This window comes from Aedes aegypti, chromosome 1 (genome assembly GCF_002204515.2).
Source record: "Aedes aegypti strain LVP_AGWG chromosome 1, AaegL5.0 Primary Assembly, whole genome shotgun sequence".
NCBI lineage: Eukaryota > Metazoa > Arthropoda > Insecta > Diptera > Culicidae > Aedes > Aedes aegypti.
This window is the reverse complement of record NC_035107.1, coordinates 92,023,390-92,040,687: the sequence shown is the minus strand read 5'-3', so window position 1 is coordinate 92,040,687 and position 17,298 is coordinate 92,023,390. Positions and strand designations below refer to the sequence as shown.

Genomic DNA, 17,298 nt, shown 5'->3' with positions numbered 1-17,298 from the left:
TCATTGCATTGAAGGCCAGAAATATTCAAATATGTGTTAAGTCAGAGTGGACCAAGTGAAAATCTTGAATACCGACCAAAATATACTGGTCCAATAAGCGGGTTCTAGCACATTTCATACATACACCATAGAACTACCATAAACATCTATCGGACTCTGAAATTGACTGAAAAAATGCAATGGACCGATGCACAAGTTCACTAATTTGACGTTTGAGCGGTGCCGAATTCACTGGTTTCCATGGTCACATAAATAACACGGCACCGCTAAAACGTCAAATAATGAACTCGTGCATTGGTCCATAATCAATCAGTTTAGTGCTTATCAACACTTGGTCCGCTCTGTCAGAAATTGTTGCATCCAAATATGGTAAATGATCAAAAATCAAAATCAAATGCATCGAATTAAGTATTATTTATAAATTTCTATTGATGGATAAGTAGTCGAATGATTCGATGTCGAAAAATCTGACAAATCTCTTGAAATGTTTTCCATTTCCTCGCATTCCTCAGCGCGTTGATTATTGTCGCTGTTATGGTAATAAGCACTACCGATTTTTATTGATCATCCAAAGTAAATTTGTTACATATCTCACGCAGTTTATAGCAATCATCAAATCTGGTCGAAGTAAAACGGAGGTAAGGTAATTTCGCATCTAATGAGAGAATAATCCAATTTTCCCAAGTTCTGATTTAACGCCGACCATTTGATCTTCTGAGAAAGATAAGAATCGGATAATGCTCTTTGATTGATCTTTGATCAACATCTTTGACTCATTTGATTCTAGATGAAATCTTCCAAACACAGTAATCCGTGTGGTTATGGGAAACAGTTTGGATGACGACACTGCTTGTCAATGAATTTAAAGTGCAAACATGGACGTAGAAATATTCTTATATCTAACAAAGAGGATAACATTAATAGGAGAACAATCAACGGAAGTAAGTGAATGGAATAGATTGATAAGAAAAGAAGTTCGTCATTTCATTTTTTCACAGGGCTTCCAGCACGTTACAGCAGTTTAAAATTTAAAAAATGGACACACGTCCCAGGACATATAGGACATTCATTATACATTCGTTTAGTTTTAGATGGATTTAAGTTATGCCCCCAATAAAATGTTTTTTTTTATGAACAAAAATTGCAATGAATTATTTTTTTGTTTCGGTAAGCATGTAAGACTCTAGGACAGGCTTTTATTGAGATGAACGAATTGTGGAGGATTGTGAACGAATTGTGAGTACAAATGCCTTTGGCTATTGTACTCAGAGTTGCTTAAGATAAAGATGAATCGAAGCCAAACTTCTAATTTTCAAGAGCACAAATTTGGAGAACCGAACACCCGCTAGAGCTGCAAACTTAGTCGATTGGTCACCATCAGCTAGTGACCAATCGATTAAGTTTTCAGTTTAAACGGATGTTTGGTTTTCAAGATTTGTGTGCTCTAGATAATTAGAAGTTTGGCTTCGATTCATCATCACCTTAATATCAATCATATAATCTGATGGCTGATGGTCTGAAACTATCACTATCACTTGCGAGCTATCAATATCATTTTGATTTGACAACCACCAGCAGTGATGCGACATCGCACTCTAGATCATATTCACTGCGGAATGAGTGATCACGTGGTCATTGTCTATGCTATTAATGTTTTTCAGTGACCAACACATAGTTTCAATCTATCTGCAACACTGTTAAAAATATCGTACTGGTAAATTTCCATTTGAACTGCTTAATTTAAAGCAAAACTCATCCCATTGATATTCATAGTCTATCGCCATCAGTGCACTTTTGATCATCACTCAATCTCAAAATCTCAAAGATCTCAAGATGTTTGAAAGATGAAATCTTTCCAACGCGCTCTTGGATTGATGATAGTATCTTTCCACCATATGAAGATGATCTCTTTGATCAGATGAGATTGTAAAGCCTGCTTCCAACAGAAACATGAAATACTTCCGAGAACAGTCCGCCAGGCTTTTGGTAGCCGTTGGGCATGCTTCGTTGCCATGCTTTACGAAAAATCCCTGGAAGAGGCTTCTGAACAGAAGTCTATAAGAGACTTCCGGCAAAAGTGTGCAAGAGACTTCCGGTAGATACCTGGACAGAACTTCTGGCAGAGGTATGAAAAGGACTCCCTGCTAAATTTTGAGACTTCTGAAAGGTACTTCCGGTAAAAAGTCTGCGAGATACTTCCGACAAAAGCATGGTAGAGACTTCCTTTAGACGGTTGAAAAATAATTTCAACAGAAACCTGGAAGAGATTTCCAACAGAAGCTTGGCAGAAATTTCCGACATAATCCTGGAGAGCATCCGTCAGAATCTTAAAAGTCTTTCAATTGAAGATTGGAAGACTTTTAACAGAAGCCTAGAAGAACCTTCCTACAGAAGCCTGAAAGAGACTTTCGACAGCAATTTGAGTTCCGACAGAAGCTTGAAAGAAATTTCCAACAGAAGCCCCTAAAAGACTTCTGACTGATAAAAACCTGCAAGAAACATCCGATCGAAGTCAGGAAGGACTTCCAACCAAAGTTTGGAAGTGGTCCGACAGAAGTCTGGACGAATTTCCAACAAGCATTTGAGAGGAACGATACATAAAAGACTTCTATATGAATTATGGAAGGCTTCCAACCGAAGCCTGGACAGAAATCTGGAAGGACTTTCTACAGTAGTCGGGAATGAATTGCGATAAAAGTCTGTAAGATAAATTTTCAAGTCACCCTTGCAGAACTTCTGACCGATATTTGGAAAGCTTTAGACCTAAGTCTTAAGGGCTTTTGACTGAAGCCAACAAGAACTTCCGACAGAAATCTGGAAGCGAAAATTCACTCTGGAAGCCTGAAAAATCTTTTTGCCAAAAGCCTGAAAGGGTATTCCTACAGAATGATACAGAAGACTTCCGACAAAAACCTGCAAAGGGCTTCCAACTAAAGTCTGGTTGATTTCCGACCGTAGTCTGCAAGATTTCGGACCGAAATCTGGAAGTCGTCTTTCCATACATCGAGATTAAAAGGATTGAATGACTTTCAAAAGAAATCTGAAAGCCTTCCGACCGTAGTCTGTAAAAGAAATTTCAAAGTCGACAGAAACCTGAAAGAGCTTCCGATCGAGATCTGGGAGGCTTTTGACCAAAGTCTGGTGTAAGGACTTTGGACAAAAGTCTGGAAGCGAAGATTGGATTCACATTCCGCATATTTATGGTCCTGATATTACCTCAAACCTTGTCACTAATCCCATTCTGTTCTTCCCTCCATTCCAGATGTGTAACCACGATTCCCTGAAGGAAATTCTCCTGGTGCAGCTCACCGACCTGAACACCTTCCAGAAGGTGATCCGCCAGGCCTCCCTCAAGCAGATCATGTTCAAGTGCGTCCAAACGCTGATGACGGCCCGGCGCCCGGTCGTCACCGAACTTCGGACCAAGTTCTGTCGAACCACCCGTGTGTACTACCTGGAGAACGAGAACGTGGCCACGGTGAAGGAAGCCCGCCTGGAGGACTTTCTCGGTGCCCACGGCGAGGTATCGCACGAAACCTCGATCTGCCAGGACGGACGACAGTTTGTTGCGGCATTCATCGAGCAGGTCGACAACGGCATCCGGTTAGGGTCGTTCCTGTGCGAGTCCGGCTGGTTGGAGGAATCGCTGCACGTGTTCAACATCACCTTGTCGATGATTCAGCTGCTGCAGGCGAGCTACTTGCGATCGCTGATCGAGCTGAACTGTCTCCAGAAGTAAGATGATTGGCCTTGACCTTTGACTGAAATGCGGTAATTGATTTGTGTTTTTTTCTTTCGTTTGTCGATTGTAGGTTACTGTGCGCACAAACGGCGTTCTGCTGCTTTAAGGAAGCGAATATAACCTGTGCCCAAGCGTTGAACATTATCGATAAGTTAACGCAGGAACGTCAGCAGGAACTAAGGCTGCAGAGATCTAAACTCGAAGGCACCACCAGGGGAACCTGTAGCAGCAGCAGCAGCAGTAGTAGTGGGAGAGCCAACTGCTGTAGCGGAAACAGCAAACGGAGCTTCCTCACCAGTAGTAGCAGTTGCGCCCTCGCCGGCGGTGATAACGATAGGCTTAGTAATATACCAAACAGTTTGCTCGCCAATATTTACCAGCAGATTTCGGTGCTGCACTTTTATCGGAGCGAGTACGATCTGAGCTACCGGTGGAGTATCCGGGCGCTGAAGCACATCAACAAGAATACTCCCGACAAGTGAGTAGATCATTTGTGATTACAAAACAACGTGTTTCTCCGAACCTGTTGGGGGGTTCATATAATTCTATTAAATATTTGTATTGTCCACTGTGAAGGGTGTCTCTCTTCTATTCTTTCACAATTATCTGACTTAAATCCTAAACAGTACATCTTCTCGGAAGAATTCCCAAACAATATCTCCGGATATTTCTTATAGAGCTTTTCAAGTGATTCTTTCAGGGTTTGCGATTAGACAGGGTGTCTACTACCTGGAAAAACCTGGAAAACCTGGAATTATCAGGGAATTTTATTCAACCTGGAAAAACCTGGAATTCTCAGGGAATTTGGATTACACTCAGGGAAATTATTGCGAAACAGTAATACAGGGTAGATTATGTCCTTTTTGTAACACAAAATCCTTTCAATGAAAAAATTTTCGGCTGCGCCGCTATTAAAATGCTGTTTGAGATGTTCAGTATTTAAATTTTTAGTGCTCTATATTTATTCTGAATGCAACTTATCTAAACAAGGAAGCAGGAACTAAGATTTCCAAGTTGGTAAAGGCAAGAACATTTCACAGTTCCAGTTGGATGTCTTTCATGAGCATATGAAATAATAAATTTTGTAAGAAAAGAATAAAAATTACAAAAGATACGAATAGTACATTATCAGATAAACAGGACTCTTTCAAGAGTCTTGTTCACTATTTTAATGCATGTCTCTAAACAAACTCTACTTTTGGTTAAGGTTATAAAAAACATTGTGATCAAAATGGTCTCTAAAGTCACTTTTTTGTCTTAACCCCCATGGTAGCTACAGAGCTCCATGCATTTTAGACGAACCAGATGAATACTATGTATTAGTTACAAGAATATCGTTCTATACTCCTCAGATTATTCCAAAATTTAACTAACTGTTTCAACAGTGAAACTATTGATAAACAATCAATTTACTATTGAAATATAATAATAAACTGATTTTAAAAAAGGGCTCTTGAAATATTGTTTGTTCAAGCATTAAAAAAAATCATAAAGTAATAATCGATCAAAGTCGTGGGAAAAAGAGGGTTAATCTGTTTGCAATAAATTTTAGTGCAACATTCTAGAGGCCCGAAAAACTTTCAGAGACTATTATGTGACTATTTCTGCAGAGATTCCTTCTGGAATACTTTCAGGAACTCCACCAAAGATTCCACCAGCAATTTATCAATGGATGCTTAGAGGAATTTCAGAATTTGATCCAGAAAATCCTAGAGCACTCCAACGTGGAGGTAGCCACTAAATTTCATAGAGATTATTCTGAGGAAAAAAAATCTCAGGATTTCCTGCAGATGTTTTTCCACTGATTCTTCGCCAATTTCTCCAAGTTTTACATCTAGGACAGGTCCTACAGAAGTTCTTCCACAAAGGTTTATTCCAGAGTTTTTAAAAAATATCTTCTAGACATTTTTCCAAGAAATTACAATAATTAATATGCCTTTTTTTCATTTGATCCAGAAATTTCTATAAAGATTCTCTAAAAAACCATCGACAATAACTCTCCGGGATTCCTTAAAAAATCCTTAAGCCCCTTGATGAATTTTAGGCTGACAAAATGGGGAACCTGACAAAATCGGGTCATTTTATTTTGTTCCTGTTTTTCAAATTTTGACGTTACTTGGACTTTTAAGAGGGCGATGGACATGGCCGTAGCCAGTTTTTTTTATCAGGGGCTATAATACCAATTTAAGGGAGGATTATTGGTAATATCGAATTTTAACATTTAATATAAGACATTGCCCTTGCCCCCTTTGGCTACGCCCATGCGTGCATAACATCAAACATCATCATCAATTTTAATGTAAACGTGGTAAAACATGACGATAACAATTATTTGACAAATTTAAAATAGGCTGACAAAATCGGGTCAAAAAGCTGACAAAATCGGGGGCAGACAAAATCGGGTCAGTACTGTATTCAATGAAATAAAAAAATACTCGATAAATTCCACTTGAGATCTACCATTATGCTCTTCTAAAAATTTCTGCAGCATTTCATCAAAATATTATTTCTGCAGTTCAAACACTTCACTAATAATTTTTCAAATACAATTTCTTAATCTCCATGGACTCTTCATTTAAGGTCTGGTGTGGGACCTTAATACTACAGCAATTATTACAGTTTTTCTCCGATCATTTGTAGATAAATTTCTCCAGGGATTTTATCCGAATTTCTTCAAAAAGCTTTGTAGGACATTATTTCATCAAGGCATACTTAAAACTCACACAAGTTTCATATGAGATTACTCTAGGATTTTCTTTAGAAATTCCAAGCGAAATTTTCAAAAATTTCTGCAAACGAATCTGAAAAATTTTCTAGATATTTTCTTGGAGACAACCTTGGATGAATAACTGGAGAAAATATTTTAAGGCTTCTTTGGGATTTTTTTTCAAAAAAATTCGGAGTGAGTCCTAGGGCAACCAATGAATGATAATTTTCTGAAGAACTTGGGACTTTCTTGCAAAATGTCTAAAACGATCCTTAAAGGGATTCCTGATAGAATCTTCGAAGTAATTTCTACGCCATAATACAGAACCAACCAATATGATAATCTTATGAACTAAAACTATGGTTTGTATTAAGAAAACCAGCCGTGGTAGATGCATGAGCCTAGTTTTAATGAAAAAGTATGGGTTTTCTTAGAAAAATCCAGATTGAATTCCTGTAAGAATTACATTGAAAAAATCGTAAAATTCACAAAACGAACTCTTGAAGAGATCTTCGGAGTAAGAAATTTGCAGTATTCCCAAAGATATCAACTGAAAAAAAAACTTTCTCTAGAGAAATATTCTGGGCACGCCGCTAGATAACGATAAATCTGAATCCCATTTTAATGGAAAGGTTATTTTTTCTTCAAGATCAAATAGAATTTTCTTTCATATGTGATTTTGTTGATTATAGATACTTTCAGATCATTTCATAAACATTTTTGTTGATGGTGAAAATTAAATCGTAAATTTCTCTATTTTTTTCGTATGATATTTACACATTTATAACAAACAAATAAACAATATTGTTTAAATATTTTAAGTGTTTCGAAGCCAAACTTCCTATAATTGAAAATAAATTTTCAGTCATCTAAATTTAATCATTCGTCATTTATGTATATTAGAGCATTTCTTAAACCTGGAATATTTTTTTAAAATCTGGAAAAACCTGGAAATATCAGGGAATTTCATTTCTGTAAATGAGTAGACACCCCCTTTAGAAATTCCTGTGCAAATTTCTACGAAATTGATTGCCTTTTACTCCAGTGATTTTGCCAGAAATACATTCAGGGGTGTCTTCCGGGATTGACCTTGAAATGTATCCAGCGATTCATATATAAATTTCTCCAGCGATTTCTCAACAAATAGTTAATGGAGTTCTTCGAGAATTTTCCTCAAACAAATCCTTTAATTGCCCAACGCTGAGCGATAGCCTTAGAATTCATTTTTTAAATACGTACTGGAATTATTGTCAGTATTGAAGTTTCTCCAATAATTATAAATAATCCTTAACACTGTCCTGAGTGATTAATTATTTGTAAAATTTCAAAAAGAATATCTGAAGGAACATTTTGGAGTAGACCAAAAAAATCTTTGTGAAAATTTTTCAGGGTATCTTCAGGATACTTCGTAGTTTAAATTTCCATAACGATTAGGTTAGGACACAATTTCAAAATTTTCTCAGGGTGACCAAACCAAAATGAAAAAAAAACTAGTTCAAAACTGGAAGCATTTCAAGACAGGTTCTAAATTGTTGATATTCAAGCAAAATCAAGCAAAATTTGTTAGCTCTTGTGGAAACTTCATTAATCTTAGAATTTGAAACAGAATCAGTAATTTTTCACATTATGCTCATTGATAGCAGTTCGCTTTTTAACTTGGTCACTATTTTTATTCAAATCCCTAAAAAGTCTCTAGAGCCCTCCCCTTGGCTATGCGACCAGTGGGATGGCATAATCAATTAGCTCATATGATGGAAACCAAAGGCGTAACCTGTAGTAGTGGTATCACATATTGGCATTTTTTTGCTTGAAGCCGCGTCATAATTTATATGGCATAGACGCACTAATATCTCGGATGTGATCCAACGGACGTTCTGCGTCGTTGATAGCATTGATGCCCATTTCAAATATTTAATCTATTCGAAGTGGACATTAATTCCACTTAAATGACAAAATATTCAAAACCATTTTGACTAGACAGTATTAGTAATGACACTACTACACTACTATTTCAAACAAATTCTGAAGGAGCTGCTGATTTTCACAATGCTTTCTTTTCTCAGAATCAAGGGAATATGGGTATTTTTCAAAAACTATCACGTCACAATACTAATAAAAAACAGTGTTCATGTGGGCGCCATTGCCTAGTCCGTCTGAGTATTGGTCCTGGTAGAGGGGAAACTTGGCAAAAGCCAAACCGAGGGTTCAGCCTTGACAAGTCAAGCTGTCAGGCAGCTCCAACTGAAAAAAAGAACGAGCTTCTGTAGACAATCTAAAGCAAAACTTTAATCATTTTTTCAAAAATATTTCGATTGTTTAGAGAACATTAATAAATTTGCACCCTTCGTGGGTCAAGATGAGCACCATGTTCAAAATCAAGAAAAAATGTTAAAATTAATAAAATACACAATATTATTTACAATATATTTTTTAGCTATAAAAATAAAAAAAAAAATCTTCGTCCAAATTCAACAAATCTGGAAATTTAAAAATCTCATCTCCCTAAAACCAAATGTAGAGAGTTTTGAAAAAAAAAACTCTTAAGAATCCGTAGTTGATAGCCGTATAAAATCCCAGCGAAAGTTTTTGAGGGAATTTATGGATGAACTTCTGGAATAATTCATAGAGGGATTCCTAAAAGAATGTCTGAAATTATCTCTGAGAGCGCATTGAAAAAATATCGATATTCTTTATGGAATAATTTATAGAAGAATCCCTGCAGCAATTCTTGGGGGAACTACTGGTAGAATCTTAGCGAAACTATCTTAAGAATATGTGAAAAATATGGAGCAATTTCGTGGATATTTTTGGAGGTATGTCTTAAACTATTTTTAAGCTATCCTTAAAGGAAATTATTGATGGAATTTTTAAAGTAACTTCGGTTGTCAAGTCCCTTTGAGGTGCATAACAAATTTTTGTCGGATTCCTATAAAATATGAACTGTTACATTTATAAACTGTTGATAACGTCATTAACAATGTTTAAAAAAAATCGAAATTGTTTTCAAAAAATGCAAAACCTCTTCATCTTTTCAAACAACATTGCAAAACATTATTTATGATACTATTCTAAAAAAGGATCAGTCAACATTAGTTCATTGCAGAGCCAAAAATATTGAAGAAGGGACTCGAAGCTTGACGTTATGCCAAATGGCCTTTATGCTGAATGACCCAGAACTCCCTGCATCACTATAAGTAAGCATTTGATTGACCTCTTCTCCCATCTTCCAGAATAATTGTGGACGTCCTGCGGCAGGTGGCCAAGTCCTGCGTCGTGAAGCGTCAATTCCAACTAGCCAGTATGCTGATCAAGCAGGCGGTTTGCCGAGCGCGGACCAGCTTCGGAACGAACCACCAAAAGTACGCCGATGCCTTGCTGGACTATGGGTTCTTTCTGTTGAACGTCGACTCCATAGCAAACAGTGTGGCTGTCTACACGGAAGCGCACGAGATCCTGTGCCGGATTTTCGGCCCCCGGAATCTGCACGTCGCGGTCGCTCACGAAGATCTGGCCTACTGCTTGTACGTGCTCGAGTACAGTTCCGGTAAGTTCGACTCCGCGACGGAAAACGTGGAACAGGCCATCGACATCATGAAGGAACTTGTGCCATCCAATCATCTGATGTTGGCGTCGGCCAAAAGGGTTAAGGCGTTGATCCTGGAGGAGATCGCCCTTGACACGATGGCGTCCGCCATCGATTACAACAAGTGCAAGGGTCTGCTTCTGCAGTCGGAAGAGCTTCACCAGTCGGCATTGCATCTTTCGTTGGAGGCCTTTGGGGAGATCAACGTGCAAACGGCCAAGCATTACGGAAATTTGGGCCGATTGTATCAGTCGATGTCGAAGTTCGAGGCCGCCGAGCAGATGCACAAACGGGCGATCAAAATCAAAACCGACATCCTGGGACCGTACGACTACGAGGTGGGCTTATCGATAGGGCATCTGGCGTCGCTCTACAACTATCACATGCAGAAGCACCAGGAAGCCGAGGAGCTGTACTTGAAGAGCATCGAGATCAGCCTGCGGCTGTTTGGGGAGTCGTACTCCGGACTGGAGTATGACTATCGGGGGCTGATTCACATCTACGATATTACCGGGGACATGACGCGATACGATCAGTACTCTAATATTCTGGAGGAGTGGCGGCTGCTGCGGGAGGAGAATCAAGCCGTGAGGGTGAGTTGAATGGGGTTGTAGGGTTATGTAGCTAAGACTTGCCGCAGATAGGAGTCTGGAATATTCTCGACCCCAGAGGTCTGGAAGACTTGAACGCAGGAATCTTGAAGGCTTTCGTTCAGAAGTCTTAAAGAAGTCCCCTCAGCAATCTGGAAGAGTTGTCAAAAGTCTGGAAGCTTTCCTTTCAAAAGTCTGGATGACTTCTCCTCAGATGTCTGGGAGACTTCTCCTCAGAAGTCTGGGAGATTTTTCCTAAGTAATCTGGGAGACTTCTCCTCAGAAGTCGAGGATACTTCTCCTCAAAAGTCGGGGAGATTTCTCCTCAGAAGTCTGGGAGATTTCTCCTCCGAAGTCTGGGAGACTTCTTCGCAATCTGGAAGACTTTTCCTCAGAAGTCTGGGAGACTTCTCCTCAAAATTCGGGGAGACTTCTCCTCAGAAATCTGGAAGATTTCTCGCGGAACATTACTAAAGGACCTATCTAACATTGAGAGGCTTTCTTTGTTTACTTTCTCTTTCATTAATAACTGAGTCACATTAATCTCTTCTGTTGCGTTTTTTTGTATGAAACGCTAGTCAAGGAAATTGTCTTTCGATCTATAGTGAAAAACTTCTCAAACTCTTTAGTGTTCCACTGTTATAATCGAAAGAGAACGAGAGAGGAGAGAATCTCTCATTTGTACATAGGTCCTTTAGTAATGTTCCGCGAGATTTCTCCTCCAAAGTCTGGGAGACTTCTCCTCAGAAGTCTGCGAGACTTCTGCTCAGAAGTGTGGTAGACTTCTCCCCAGAAGTCTGGGAGACTTCTTCCCAGAAGTCTGGGAGACTTTTCCTCTGAAGTCTGAGGGACTTTTCCTCAGAAGTCTGGGAAACTTCTCCTCATAAGTCTGGAAGACTTTCCCTCAGAAGTCTGGGAGACTTCTCTTCAGAAGTCAGGGAGACTTCTCCTCAGAAGTCTGAGGGACTTTTCCTCAGAAGTCTGAGGCACTTTTCCTCATAAGTCTGGGAGACATCTCCTCAGAAGTGTAGGAGACTTTTCTTCAGAAGTCTGAGAGACTTCTCCTCATAAGTCTGGGAGACTTCTCCTCAGAAGTCTGGGAGGCTTCTGCTCAGAAGTCTGGGAGACTTTGCCTCAGAAGTCTGGGAGACTTGTCTTCAAAAGTTTAAGGGACTTTTCCTCAGAAGTCTGGGAAACTTCTCCTCATAAGTCTGGAAGACTTTTCCTCAGAAGTCAGAGATACTTCTCTTCAGAATTCTGGGAGACTTCTCTTTAAAAATCTGAGGGACTTTTCCTCAGAAGTCTGGGAAACTTCTCCTCATCAGTCTGGGAGACTTCTTCTCATAAATCTGGGAGACTTCTCCTCAGAAGCCTGGAAGACTTCTGCTCAGAACTCTGGGAGACTTTCCCTCAGAAGTCTGGGAGACTTCCCCTCAGAAGTCTGGGAGACTTCTCTTTAAAAGTCTGAGGGACTTTTCCTCAGAAGTCTGGGAAACTTCTCCTCATAAGTATGGGAGACTTCTCCTCATAAGTCTGGAACACTTCTCCTCAGAAGTCTGGGAGACTTCTGCTCAGAAGTCTGGGAGACTTTTCCTCAGAAATCTGGGAGACTTCTCAGAAATCTGGGAGACTTCTCCTCAGAAGACTGGGAGCCTTCTCCTCAGAAGTCTGGGAGATTTCTCCTTAGAAGTCTGAGAAATCAGGGAGACTTCTCTTCAGAAGACTGGGATACTTTCTTCTCAGAAGTCTGAGAAATCAGGGAGACTTCTCCTCAGAAGACTGGGATACTTCACCTCAGAAATCTGGGAGACTTCTCCTCAGAAGACTGCGATACTTCTCTTCTCCTCAAAAATCTGGGATACTTCTCCTCAGAAATCTGGGAAACTTCTCCTCATAAGTCTGGAACCCTTTTACCCAGAAGTCTGCGAGACTTCTCTTCAGAAGTCTGGAAGACTTCTCCTTATCAGTCTGGGAGACTTTTCCTAACAGGTCTGGGAGACTTCTCCTTAGAAGTCTTGGAGACTTCTCCTCAGAAGTCTGGGAGACTTCTCCTCAGAAGTCTGGGAGACTTCCCCTCAGATGTCTGGGAGACTTCTCTTTAAAAGTCTGAGGGACTTTTCCTCAGAAGTCTGGGAAACTTCTCCTCATCAGTCTGGGAGACTTCTCGTAATAAGTCTGAGAGACTTCTGCTCAGAAGTCTGAGCGACTTTTCCTCAGAAGTCTGGAAAACTTCTCCTCAGAAGTCTGGAAGACTTCTGCTCAGAAGTCTGGAGACTTCCCCTCAGAAGTCTGAGAGAATTCCCCTCAGAAGTCTGGGAGACTTCCCCACAGAAGTCTGGGAGACTTCTCTTTAAAAGTCTGAGGGACTTTTCCTCAGAAGTCTGGGAAACTTCTCCTCATCAGTCTGGGAGACTTCTCGTAATAAGTCTGAGAGACTTCTGCTCAGGAGTCTGAGCAACTTTCCTCAGAAGTCTGGAAAACTTCTCCTCAGAAGTCTGGAAGACTTCTGCTCAGAAGTCTGGAGACTTCCCCTCAGAAGTCTGAGAGAATTCCCCTCAGAAATCTGGGAGACTTCTCCTCAGAAGACTGCGATACTTCTCTTCTCCTCAAAAATCTGGGATACTTCTCCTCAGAAATCTGGGAAACTTCTCCTCATAAGTCTGGAACCCTTTTACCCAGAAGTCTGCGAGACTTCTCTTCAGAAGTCTGGAAGACTTCTCCTTATCAGTCTGGGAGACTTTTCCTAACAGGTCTGGGAGACTTCTCCTTAGAAGTCTTGGAGACTTCTCCTCAGAAGTCTGGGAGACTTCTCCTCAGAAGTCTGGGAGACTTCCCCTCAGATGTCTGGGAGACTTCTCTTTAAAAGTCTGAGGGACTTTTCCTCAGAAGTCTGGGAAACTTCTCCTCATCAGTCTGGGAGACTTCTCGTAATAAGTCTGAGAGACTTCTGCTCAGAAGTCTGAGCGACTTTTCCTCAGAAGTCTGGAAAACTTCTCCTCAGAAGTCTGGAAGACTTCTGCTCAGAAGTCTGGAGACTTCCCCTCAGAAGTCTGAGAGAATTCCCCTCAGAAGTCTGGGAGACTTCCCCACAGAAGTCTGGGAGACTTCTCTTTAAAAGTCTGAGGGACTTTTCCTCAGAAGTCTGGGGAACTTCTCCTCATCAGTCTGGGAGACTTCTCCTCATAAGTCTGGGAGACTTCTGCTCAGAAGTCTGGGAGACTTTTCCTCAGAAATCTGGGAGACTTCTCAGTAATCTGGGAGACTTCTCCTCAGAAGACTGGGAGACTCCTCCTCAGAAGTCTGGGAGATTTCTCCTCAGAAGTCTGGGAGACTTCTCCTCAGCAGACTGGGAGACTTCTCCTCATAATTCTGAGGGGCTTTTCCTCAGATGTCTAGAAAATTTCGAGGAGAAGACTGGGAGACTTCTACTCAGAAGTCAGGGATACTTCTCCTCAGAAATCTGGGCAGACTTTTCCTCAGAAGTCTGGGATACTTCTCCTCAGAAATCTGGGAAACTTTTCCTTTGAAGTCTGGGATAATTCTCCTCAGAAGCCTGGGAGACTTCTCAGAAGTCTAGGAATTTTCTCCTCAGAAATCTGGGAGTTTTCTCCTCCAAAGTCTGAGGAACTTTTCCTCAGAAGTCTAGAAGACTTCTCCTCAGAAGTCTGGGAGACTTCATCTAGTTTGGAGAACTTCTCAGAAGTTTAGGAGACTTCTCCTCAGAAATCTAGGAGACTTCTGCTCAGAAGTCTGTTAGATTTCTCCTCAAAATTCTGGGAGACTTCTTCTCAGGAGTTTGTTAGGACTTTGTCCAGAATTCTGCAAGGACTTCCTTCAAAAGTTTATAAGGACTTCCTCCAGAAGTATGGAAGGACTTCTTCCAGAAGTATGGAAGGATTTCCTCCAGAAGTTTATAAGTAAGTACTTTCTCCAGAAGTCTATGAGGACTTCCTCCAGAAGTAAGGATGGATTTCCTCCAGGAGTATGGAAGTACTTCTTCCAAAAGACTGTAAGGACTTTCCCTTGATGTCTGTAAAAACTTCCCACAAAAGTCTATAAGGACTTCTCACAGAATTCTGTAAGGACTTTCTATAGCAGTCTATAAGGACTTTTCATATAAGTCTGTAAGGACTTTCTATAGAAGTGTGCAAGGACTTCCCATAGAAGTCCCATGTTAGAAATATCCGAGGACTTTCCACAGAAGTTTTTTAACGATATCTCACAAAAAATGAAAAGACTTTCCACAGATTTTTTTGTAGACTTACCACAGATGTTTGATATAACTTTCTACGAAAGATTGAAAGGGCTTTCTACAAATGTTTGTAAGGACTTCCCATAAGTTTGTAAGGACTTCTTCCCACAGAAATTTGTAAGGGCTTCCCAGGACATTTATAAGGACTTTCCATTGAAAATTGTAACGACTTTTCATTGATTTGGAAGGACTTTCGACTGAAGTTCGTAAGGGCTTCTCACATCCTCTAAGACCCTAGTCCCCTTGTCCCCTAGAGGCCCTAATCTCACCTTCTTCTGGCGCCCACTCATTCCAGAACAACTACCCGGCGATGATCAGCGAGGACACCACGATGGAAGAGGTGACGCGCAAGTTCTTCGAAATGTGCAGCAACTGCATAACGGGCAGCGTGCCGCTCAGCGAAAGCGACGGCAGCATCAACCACAACCTGCTGGAGGCGGACGGCGTCCGGCCGGAGTGTGTCTGCGGGAACGATTGCGCCGGGGACGAAATCAGTGAAATCGCAGCCGCAGCAGCAGCAGGTGCGCCTTCCACCGTGCCAGTCATCGTGGCCGCCGATGAAATCCTCCGAAGTGCATGATAATCTCGATTTCTGTGTGGATCGTTTCCAGCTCGAAATGTTAAAAATCTCTCGAAAAAAGCGCTCTTTTGTGTTGCAGTAAAAATGAACAGTGAAGAAGCATAACGGAACATGTGATGATGGAGAACACACTCGAACATCTACATTGAGCGATATCCAAGTAATTATGAGTTATTATTTTTGTGAGACACACGAAGGTACCATTCAATCATCACAAAAGCTCGGCATCCGTCGATCGATTTCACCTAAATGTACTTAGATTTATAAATTAATGCAGGATTTGTCCTCACAGTAGCACAAAGGACTCGATACAACAATTCTGTCGATAAAAATTGAATTTCGCTTAGCAGCTTGGTTGACTGAGACGCTATTGCTCCTCTTTTGTTAAAAAATCTTGCTTACATTTACCTATTACAAACTATCAGTTGCAGTTTGCTGTAGCAATATAATCCTATGGCGCTTTTATAGGCTTGTGCTGATAAAACAAAAATCGGCAGCAGATAGGAATGATATCCTAAATTACTGAATTTGAATGGAAACTTTCTTTCAACACGTTATGCTACTTTTCCGAAGCTCAACACGGATTGCTTCTGTGCGAATAAGAGTAGATCGAAACACAACTAGTAGAAAAAAGAAACGAGTATCTAAATGCTTTTGTCAGAATCGTGAAAGGCAAAATTATATTAGTAGTAATAGATGCAAATTTTAATCAGATGAAAATACAGTTGGGAGTTTCATTTGCTAAACGTGTATCCGAAATCATTGGGCATTTCTTGTAGAACCCATATACAAATCATCATTTCCAGATCGTTGTTTCATTTTCTCTAGTTTTTTCGATAATATCTATAAAAAAAGATGCATCAATTTCAGTTTTTCACCGATTTCTCCAGTAGTTACGCTAGCAGATCTTCCAAAGATTCATACATAGGTTCTTCCAAAACAATCCCCAAGGGTTCATTTCACAGTTTCTGAAGAAATTCGTAAAATGTTTTTTTTTTCAGAAACCCCTACAAGAATGATTAAAGGAGTTCCCACGCCGATTTTTCATTCATTTATCCAGCTATTTTCAAATGAATTCTTTTGTCAAATCATTTACAGTTTATCCTTGGGTTTATTTCAGAAATTGGTCCAAATATTTCCAGGGATCATTCTTGTAAGCTATTGAGATGTCTTCAAGGATGTATTTCTGAAAATTTCTACAACATTTCATCTACGAATTACCCTTTCGAACAATACTCGAGAAAATAATCTATTTTATTTAATAAAATATCCATGGATTGTTCAAAATTATATTTGTTTCACACCAACAAATAATACAGCAATCATTCCTACCATTTCTGCGCAAGTTTCTTCAGAGATTCTCTTTAATATCTTTCAGAAAACCCTGCAGGATTTTGCTACCAAAATTGATATGATTCCGTCATGTGCGAAATTGGCCACTGCCATCGGAACACCTCGAACCTTCTATTGGGCTCTGCACAAAAATCTACCTCTCTCTTCCACTCTACCTTGAAATATGTAAACAGCAAGGCCAGTAAATGTCAAACTCCTATACTAAATCAAAACATTGCAGAGGCAGTGGTCATAACAGCCGGTTGTTCTGGAAGTATTTTTAAGTACCGTGGTGCATTAAAATCCGGATGGTTTCAATATCCGGACACTCTGATAATTATCATTAATTAAATGTTAAACTTAAATTATCATTTGATAATTTAATACATAAATACTTCCTTCAACCTTATTGATAATTTTATATTCATTCGTAATCTAGTCAGCATTGCCTAATAATTAGAAAAAATAGAACAAAAATTTTGCTCCAATTTGACGTGATTTCTTTGCGGTGT

At 39.9% G+C, this 17,298-nt stretch overlaps 1 protein-coding gene across 1 annotated transcript in view; it reads left to right on the top strand.

Annotated features, from left to right (window-relative positions):
- Positions 1-16,178, top strand: part of LOC5572551 (amyloid protein-binding protein 2) — a 55,142-nt gene extending 38,964 nt beyond the window's left edge. The window contains exons 2-5 of the mRNA XM_021842465.1: positions 3,263-3,735; positions 3,813-4,220; positions 9,680-10,625; positions 15,170-16,178. Of these exons, the coding sequence (XP_021698157.1) occupies positions 3,263-3,735; positions 3,813-4,220; positions 9,680-10,625; positions 15,170-15,454 (2,112 nt within the window). The 3' untranslated portion in view covers positions 15,455-16,178. The remainder of the gene's footprint in view (positions 1-3,262; positions 3,736-3,812; positions 4,221-9,679; positions 10,626-15,169) is intronic.
- Positions 16,179-17,298: the final 1,120 nt, after the last annotated feature.